Source organism: Austrofundulus limnaeus, unplaced genomic scaffold, assembly GCF_001266775.1.
Source record: "Austrofundulus limnaeus strain Quisiro unplaced genomic scaffold, Austrofundulus_limnaeus-1.0 Scaffold1, whole genome shotgun sequence".
In the NCBI taxonomy this organism is placed as follows: domain Eukaryota; kingdom Metazoa; phylum Chordata; class Actinopteri; order Cyprinodontiformes; family Rivulidae; genus Austrofundulus; species Austrofundulus limnaeus.
The window spans coordinates 3,498,248-3,507,925 of record NW_013952403.1 but is presented as its reverse complement, the minus strand read 5'-3'; the positions used below and the strand labels follow the sequence as shown (position 1 = coordinate 3,507,925).

Below are 9,678 nucleotides of genomic sequence, written 5' to 3'. Positions count from 1 at the left end.
GTGCTGGAAAGGTCAAAAAACCCAAATAAGCTTACAAGTAGCTTTCCTTCCTAAAACACAATAAAAAGAAAAATATACACTAATTAAAACATATGAATTTCAAAATAGGCTTAGTTCTGTGCTTCGACAAAACACAGGCACTTAACACAAACACATGCAAAAATGAAAATGATACCTCAAAATAAATTTGAATTGTAAACAGTCAAAAATATATGATTAAATAAAATCCCTGCTCAAGCTGCTGCCCCCGCGACCCGACTTCGTATAAAGCAGAAGATAATAGACGGATGGATAAATGAAATCAAACAAAAAACCTCAATTTGACTCACCTGAACAAAAAGTAAAGAAAGAAAGAAATACTCTTGTGAGCTAGTGTACTTTATTTTGAAAGGATTATGAATTGAAAACTATCATGTGTGAGGTCAACATTGCTGCCCTCTACATGTTTATCTATTGAACTGGTCAAACTAAAGGGGCTTAAAAGATCCCCAGAAAGCTGAATCAGCACAAGCACTGCACCCAAAGCTCGTGTTTAATTAGAGAGTTTCAGCGGCACGATTTAGTGTGAGTAAACTTTAACTCAACAGAAGTCGTCACCCCAGTTTCTTGTTGTGCTGACACTTGTTATGCTATAAATAATTAGGCCTGCATGAGCAAAAGGACTAAATAAACAGCATGGGAGAGGAATATCTGGAGAAAAACTGAATATTTACCAATGAAATCCTTTTTATTGCCCTCAAAGTCTCTAAACTAAAACTTCTAAATCAAAACACAAAAATCTGAATATTAAATAGAAAAATTTTCAAAAACTCCAAGTGGGAAAAATTTCTCACATATGAAATAATTTCAGTATAGTCCTGCATGCATTATTTAATGCTCCCTCACTCAAACAGAATATTTTGACAGGAAACAGCAAGGAACAAGCGTTCAAAGGTAAATCAAGGCACAGAAACTGAGACAGGCACTAAAAACCGAAACTGCAAACTTGTTGAAGCTGGGAAATAAAACCACCGAATTTAGGATTTGTGTTACCAATTACAGTTGCCAAATTTATCACTTTCCAGCTGTGGTGTGTTTAAAAGTGAAGACAAAAAGAAAAAAAATACCACCCACTCTTACAGATGCTGACACATCAAGTCACAGCGACAGCTTTTACATGATGCCAGGGATTAAACAGAAATATGCTCTGGGCTGTCGTTAAAAACACTGACTGGCAGCCGAGAACAGATTCCTGCTTTCAAAAAAATACATTCAATGATAAATGTGATTATATGCTTTATGGTATGCAAAATTAGGTTATAAGCTTTACATTTAGTCTTCATTCAACCTTTAAAATTTATACATTGCTGCAATGCAAATAAAAATATATATTTTTCTTTATTTTTATTCCCAGCTCTGCTTCAGAAGGAAATGGGGAGATCTCGTGAGGAAAAGAGAAAGAAGATTTAGCCATGCCTTAAATGTGATCAGTAATAACCTTTAAATATTTTATTACATTTAACTGATAAATAGAGCAGAAATATTAAAACTGGTTTCATAAAGTCTTTTCACTTGGCAGAGCCTAAATTGTGAGGGGAGATAAAAGACATTTAAATGGGCTAAAATTAAAGCATAAATTCACTTCACTGCTTTACAGTGAAGTGGTGCTTTAACTGAACATCATAAAGTGTTTTTTCCTCCTTTTGGAAACGAACACGTTGGAAAGGTTGTTTTTTTAAGACATGGTGAAATTGCACAAACTGGAATTGTATGAACTCGTTCTGACATCAACAAGTTTCTCAAGTGAAAAACCGAAGAACTGCAGATTAACGTCACAGTGGGACTAACAGTGTTGTCAAGTTGTTTGATGCGTTTCCATCTATCGAGCCGTGGACTCTTTGTATTTTGTGTTGTCTGCTTTAGAAAAAAAATAAAATAAATCAGTGTTGGCATGATGACACTTCAGTGTCAGAAGCAGATAAATATATTCTTCTGCAGTTATTGGTTTGAATAATTTAAACACACAAACCATAAAAATTTATTAGATTGAAACAAAATTATTGCCCGTTGCCAAAACTGAAAGAGCGATTATATCCGTCTGTGACCAAAATATTATAAAACATACATAAAGTTTATTCAAACTTGCCAAAAGTAATCATTTGATGCACATCAACAACTGAATAACTTTTGGATTCAACAAAATTCAACAAATGCAACAATTAATCGACATTAAAAAATTCAAAAATGGCTACAACTCAATTTCATACATTATGAGCTAAAACATGACATGAGTCAGTCACAAAACATACAGAGTGCAACATCTCAGATAAATTCATGAGAATGAGCACTTTGTTAGTTTCAAAATTTGACCTAAAACAATCAAAAAAACAACAACAAATAAATAAATTAAATAAGTCAGCAGATGATATGTATTCCTTCAAGGAAGGCTGGGACTTAAAGTGCCCATGACATGCATTTCCTTCCAATAAAAAACATTAAAAAATATCTTTGTATTTAAGAAACCTAGCATAATATGCATGATTTTATGCAGTTTGTCACATAACTGGCATATTTTCTTTTAAACTTGACAAGCCAAAGTGAAACAGGAAGTGACATCAAAGGGGAACTCTTTGATGTCTCTCCCCAGACTTTATTGAAACAATATTATTTGAACTCTTCATCTCTCTGACATTGACTCAAAATAATCTAAAGAAGCATCAGAATATTCTCTACCGTTCGTTGTTGTAGCGATGCTCTGTTCACATGCAGACATTCCCCTTAGAAAGCACTTCCTGTTACTTCATATATGAAAATCTCAGCAACTGTTCATCTAAATGGCGTGAAATTTCTTTGCAATATTTTAATCAATGTTATCGTTCCAAAAATGCATTGATATTTATGACAAAATTTGATGTCATAGGCACTTTAATTTTACACCACTCAACTCAGATATGTTATCTCTGGTGATTGCAAAGCAACATAATCTGTAAATAAACAAGCTATCAATGTTTAATTTTCCAAGTGAAAATCCTCTTATTTACACATCCAAAAGACAGACATCTAAAGCATCTATTACTATTCCTAAGACCAGTTTCACCCTGACCATTTAGCTGCTAAATGCTCCACTACAACCATCACCGTCAACAGCAGTGAGACTGAAGCAAACCACGAAGATGAACGCCTGAAAAACCAAAATAATGAGTGTAAGGAGGTTGATGTGCTCAGAAGAGCCGAGGAGAGCTGCAGTCTTGAATGCAAGTTATTTTTGCTTCATTTAATCATGTGATCCATTTATAAAATGTTTTCCAGCCAGGGGAACTTGTAAGAAGTATAACCTCTTCACTGCTGTGATGTTAAAAAGCTCTCCTTTCTAACACTGAATTACTTAGCAAAAACTCTTTCATTAAAGACCGCCATCTGCAAAGCCACCACACAGACTCAGTCTTTATAAATCATTTAGCATTTAGAAAAAAAAGAACAGGTATGGAAGCAGCTGCAGGGATGATAGGAGGCTCTGAACAGAACTACTTGATGTAAATCCTAAATTATTCATCTGTAATCCTTCTGCCAAAAATTAATTAGCAGCTTTTTAGATAACTAATAAATGAAGTGTTGTTTTTCCAACCCAAATAGAAGAAGAGGTGTATTCAACACTTTTCTCTTAAAATGCAATCTAAAAGTGGGGTGGTCTGATTTAAAAACTAAAAAAGATGAAAAAGAGGATGGATTGTGGCGATTAATGATCAAAAACAAAGTTTATAAAAAAGTGCCTCAAAAGCCACAAGGTGAGGACTTGACTGTGGTGCTAACAGGCCCCCTGACACAAACATCAAATCAAAGAAAATCAGCACTCCAAGGATGTCGCACAGCTAGAAGCCTTTTACAAAGAAAAACAAACAAAAACCTCTCAAACAATGTGGAACGACATGAAACATGGAGCATTTAGAAACAACAGCTGTTCTGCTCTGTGCTTAGAACAGAACAAGGCAGACCTTTGATTTATGGGCAGCATGACGGCTCTGATGCCTCAAAGCAAGAAGGTCCTGGGTTCAATTCCTGGTTTGGACTGGGGATATTTATGTGTGGGGTTTGCATGTTCTCCTCATGTTTGCGTGGGTTTTCTCCAAGTACTCTGGTTTCGTCTCACAGACCAAAAACATGAATATTAGTCAGCCTTCCAGTGCAGAACTCACTTGTAAAAGAGATCTCTGATCTCAATAAGAATTTGCTGGTTAAATAAATAACGATAATAATTATAATAAATAATAATATAAAAAATACATTTTATTTTTTATTAACTTGGGTCAGAAATTTCAATAAAAGATATATATATAAAGTAACCATTCTGAAAATAAAAGCATTTTATCTCCAACTATATGCTCTTTGGTAGTCAGACACTTTCTTTTTTTTTTACTTCTTTTTAATAACCTTTATTGTCCCTCAATGGGGAAATTAATTCTCTGCCTTTTTCCCATCACACATGTGGAGCAGGGAGCTGCCAATTTTAGGTGCCCGGGGAGCAGATGAGGGTTAAGTGCCTGGCTCAAGGGCCCAGAGTGCGAATTAGGATTTCCCAACCACATTGTTGTTGTTGGAATTGAACCAGCAACCTTCCAATCTCTGGCTCACCTTCTAACCTCTGCGCTTTCACTACCTATATGATTAAACTATACACGGTTAGATATATTTAAGTTAACCATACAATCATTTGGACGTAGAGGATATATAAGATAAATGAACGCTAAGTTGAAACTTAACGCTAGCTGATTTGCAGCAAAAATAGCCAAAACTAGCAAAAGGCCAGTTAAAAGCTAAAAGGCGCAAAAGGCTGGCTAAAAGCAAAAGTGGCAAAATGGTAGATCAAAATTAAATAAAAGTTAAAATTGGTATAAACACAAAATATGCAGATGTTAGAGAGCATTGTTTTACAAGTGGAAATATCTCTATGAATTTCTGTAGTGAAGATAATTAAAACAATGTTTTTAAAGCACAAAAGTACCAATTTCAGTAAGAGCACTAAATTCAAGCATGACTCTTTGAGACATTTTGTTCCCAGTAATGATTTTTCATTTTAGAAAAAAGACAAATCAAAGTCTCGTTTGAAAACATGACAAAAAGAATAAAATGGTAAAAAGAAGGAACTGTGTTTTTGTGAAAGTGGAAAAAAATAGGACTCAAAAGAGCAGGACGAGCCCAGGTATTTTAACGACTTATGATTTTGCAGATTTTAGAGAACAGCTTCAGATGTGGCTCCTGTTAATACACCTTTGCGTGTCTGACTTATTGAAGGCGAAAAAGTTGAAATACAAAAACCTACAATAGAGAATTTACAGTTTTCTGTTTGGGATTTAAAAGCAGGTGTAAAATACCCAATATAAAACTTCAATATTAAGATTTAAAAGGCAACAGAAAGCCAACTCCACCCCCAACACTCTCATAAACTGTCCTTCTGAAAGATCTCAGCCTCGGACTAATTATGCCACACAGCTGTGTATCTGACAAACTAACACTTGAGCTGCTGACGAATAATGAGACGGTGATAAAGGTTCATCTTCCACCTGCACATCAGCTCCGTTACTCACAGCTCTGAGTCTGCAGCAGTCTGAAGCTGGAGATCTGAAACCAGCATTATGGCATCCAGAAAGTTTACATTCACAGCTGGAAGACGAGCAAAACATTTAATATCTGCAGTTTGGGGTTTAAAATCTGAGCAGTTCGGTTCGATTCAAACCAACTCGACTCTGATCAGCCGCCTGCCATTCAGCGCCCTCAGTGGACATGCCTCCAACATCTCACAGAAAATCCTTTTTATTATTTAGAAATCCTATTTTATACACTTGGCAACTATTTAATGGTTTGTGTTTGGCTGTGGGGTAAAACAAACAAAAAACACTTTTCAGTCTGTGATGCAACAAACTCTAAACTGTTTTAGGTGTTCAGTGTATAACAGCACAGTACGTCACTTTAAACAGAAGCCTAAAATAATGGTGCGAACTGTCAGTGCAGATAAGAAAAGCCTAATGTTTTTACATTATTTATCTCCTTTCTTTAATCTTTACATTTGCATTTTTCTGAAAATTTTCTGCCAGCTTTGGTTCACTCCTCTCCTCCCTCCTATCTAAATGTCACCATTAAGTCGGAGAGATGGATTAGCTGTGAGAATTGATCTGGTCTCCAAGTTTGAAGCAGCATTTGGGGCTGATGAGTACTGTCCATTAAAGAGGATAACTAGATCATTTGTATGTACAGAATGAGCCATGCAGCTGCTTTCATTCAATATTGAAAAAGGACAATCAACCTTTAATAGCATAATGGCCATTAAAGCAGGAGCAGATTGCAGCTTTATGGTAGAAAATTAAAGTAAAAACTTTCCTAGAAAGATTTTTTTTTCAAAAACTCAGTGGTGTGATTAATGAAAACATCAGCATCTAAGGTACAGACAAAGTATCTTGTTTATAACAAATGTTAAATTAGCTTTTGTATGAAGACTGCTGACATATCTTTTTGTTTCCACCTAACATACACATTTTTCTGGTTGGAATTGGCTTCAGTGGTGAAGAAGTCGCAGTAATGCATCCCTGAGCAATAAAAAAATAATTAAATAAAACAGACAATCCAAGTTGTCTCTGTGGAGCAATTGAAGCAGAAAGAACAGAAGAATTTAAGACAAAACCTTTCAAACGTTCAGTCCCATTTCATTTACCGGCTTGTAAGGAGTAAGACTAATGTACAGGGACAGCAGCTGTTGATGGAGGTGTTACTGACTTCAGCCTGGAAACTGAGAAAACAGCTGCAGACGGAGGCAATGTGTGGCACAAACCCACACTCTGAAGCTGTGCGACTAGAATAAGAAATAAAAACCTGGCTATAACGGGAGATGGGGAGGAGATAGGTGGGTACAGTGGGGAGGGGGGGGGTGTAGAAGAAGAAAGACTGTGATTGGCAAAGTGAAAATAAGAAAAGAACAGGTTGTCTCGCAGCTAATGAAAGCTGTGTGAGAAAGGTCAGGTAATAAAATGAAGCACAGCTCCAACAATTAAGGCAACGCTTGTGATTACTTTGAGCAAATCGATGGAACAAGAAACAAAATCACAGGGAATTTACCTGTCCCAGGGTGGGGCCCAGCGGGGGTCCGGGGGTTGCTTGTCCTGACCTCACTATAGCTCGGATTATATTGCCTGGAATTACTTCCTTCGTCGCCTTCGCCGACTTCACCGCCTTCACCGCCTTCGCCAACTTGGAGATCTTTGACATCCTGGTCGGTCTGGAAAAACTTAAATATGCCTCTGAATTGACTGAGAATCCACGCACTGAAAAAACACAGAGAGGAGGGAAGGAAAAAAAAAAAACAAAAAACAAACAAATTAGTCTTTCGAGCACACACAATCGCAACAAATCATTCACACGGCGGGCTCATTAAAACATCATACACTCAAGTCGATCTGAATACCCACAGGCAAAACACGTGCCTTTCCACTCTGCGGCATGGCAAGCAATTAAAAAATCTTTGCCTTCGATTGTCACAGCAAAAAGCTGATTTCCTGCAGCTGTTTTGAATCAGCAGTTGAGTGAGATGCTCGCCTTGTTGAAGAGAACTAGAAGGTTTTAAACAGCGAAACGTCTATGTTGTGTTACCTCTGAGCTCAGTGCTTCAACAGCAGTCAAAGGCAGATATACAGAGCAGGGCAGGAAGTGTCACCTCTATTTGTGAAACTGAAGAAGAGTCGGCTTTTTTCATTCAGCCTTTAAGTGCATTCGCCAAATTAGGAGTCAATTAGTGGAGTGGGGAGAATGGTCTGAACTTGTGGCCTTGTCTCTGGAGACATAAAAGCAGACCTATGATCTGCAGCTGAAATAAAAGCGATTCTGATGCACAGAGCTGTGAAAAATAAAAAAAAGAAAGAAGGGAATCAATGACCGAAGCCAAGGGACAAATGCACATTTTAAGGGTTGTGCCTTAAGATTCAGGGGGACCCTGCCTTCAATAAAAGTAAGTACTTGAGTCGAGAGAGGAGGTCCGGCAATGATTCATAGAAAGCAACAGAGTGTGTCCAATTAGATCAACAGAAGAGACAGAACCATAAAGCTATACAGGACCTCACGCAGGTCAGAAGAAACAAACATGGATAAGCTACTCCTAAGAAAGGATATGATTTTATCTCAACTGGTGATTATCCAGCAGCCGATAAGGTGCAGCCGCCATGAAGTAATGTTTGTAAGGGCATTAAGGTGATACTCAGATCACACAAACACAGAGGGAGAGATCCAAACAGAATCAATTCAGCCTGGATTCTCTGAATGGAAATCTTCACAATGCAACTCCAAAACACCGTTTCTCTTCGGAGGTCAATTTCACGCTACTCACCTCATGTGTTCAGCTGTTTCATTTAAGATGAATTATGCGGCGCTCAGGTCAATTTTTTGAAGTCGGCTAGGAATGCGGCACGCCAATGGACTAAATCTGAAGTTCGACAAACCAATTCTGCCATCGAATAATAAAGAGTCTAAACAAATCTATAGCTGAAACTAAGCTAAATAAGCCGCTCAGGTGAATAAGACGGACATGGATAAATTTATTTCTGCTCTTACAGCTCACTGAAATAATGCATTATTTCTCATGAAAAGTAATGCAGTTAAAAACAGCCATTTAATAGTGTGAGAGAGTAGGCAAAAAAAGAGGGAAAATAAATTATTTGCTGTTTATTTGATAAAGATATGCTACAACATGAACATTTTTGCTGGAAGGCTTAAAGAGATTAATAATCCTCACATTAGTCATGTTTCAAGCTAAGTGACTGACCTAGGCCTGTCACAATAAATTTTGCTGGACATTAAATTGTCTTAGAAATTATTGCGATAAACGATGATATTATTTGGAGACTATTTTAAACTAATAACATTACACCTCTCCATCCCCCGCTTACGAAGTTTATGGAACTTTATGAAATTACTTTAAAAAAAGTTATAAACTGTCCTGGACCGGAGACTCAGGAAAGCAACACAACAGTTGCTGAAGCTGTAACATCGCTTCCCACCACCTCAATCAAAGCCGATGCAATTTATTCCGTGTCCTCCTCTGGCTTCGCAAAATACCTGCGGTCACCCTCAAGACGCTACGAAATTTACAGAAGTTTACTAAATTTAAGTAAAGATACGGACAGACTGGGAGAGGAGTTTGCTGTAGGAGCGGAGCTCTAACATCACAACAACAAAATTTACATAGTTTAAAACAAACAACCAAAAAAGAACTACTCTCAAACAAAAAATTCGGCACCGTGCCTTGAGGCGTCTCCAGCTGAAAGAAGGCATCAGAAAACAGATGATGCTCTACTAGGTAAATGTCTGTTCACAGGGCTCTATACCGAGGTTACGAGACCACACACCTGGAAAATACTCAATGCCAGAGTTCATTCCTCGTTACGCTACGGAGTAGAAAAGAGAGACACGAAGAAATGAAAATGATCAACCTCATTTTAATTTATTGTGTGATTAATTTAATTAGCGTGACAGGCCTAGACCGACTAAACTGGTATCAGACAACTGAGTAGTAGGGTTGGGCAATACTGGCAAAAAAATAATCACGATTAATAGTGGTATTTAGCTAATAATGATTTATTTTTTTTAATTTTTTTTTGATGGCCTCCCTTCTCCCCCTCTAGCCATCCTCTCCACACCATTATTATGTTTTTTTTTTTTTTT

General features: G+C 37.1%; 1 protein-coding gene across 1 annotated transcript in view; it reads right to left on the bottom strand.

Moving 5' to 3' along the window:
• mrpl11 (mitochondrial ribosomal protein L11) overlaps positions 1-9,678 on the bottom strand; it is a 57,490-nt gene that overhangs the window by 22,171 nt on the left and 25,641 nt on the right. Inside the window, exon 2 of the mRNA XM_014005358.1 lies at positions 7,084-7,289. Within this exon, the coding sequence (XP_013860812.1) occupies positions 7,084-7,233 (150 nt within the window). The 5' untranslated portion in view covers positions 7,234-7,289. The remainder of the gene's footprint in view (positions 1-7,083; positions 7,290-9,678) is intronic.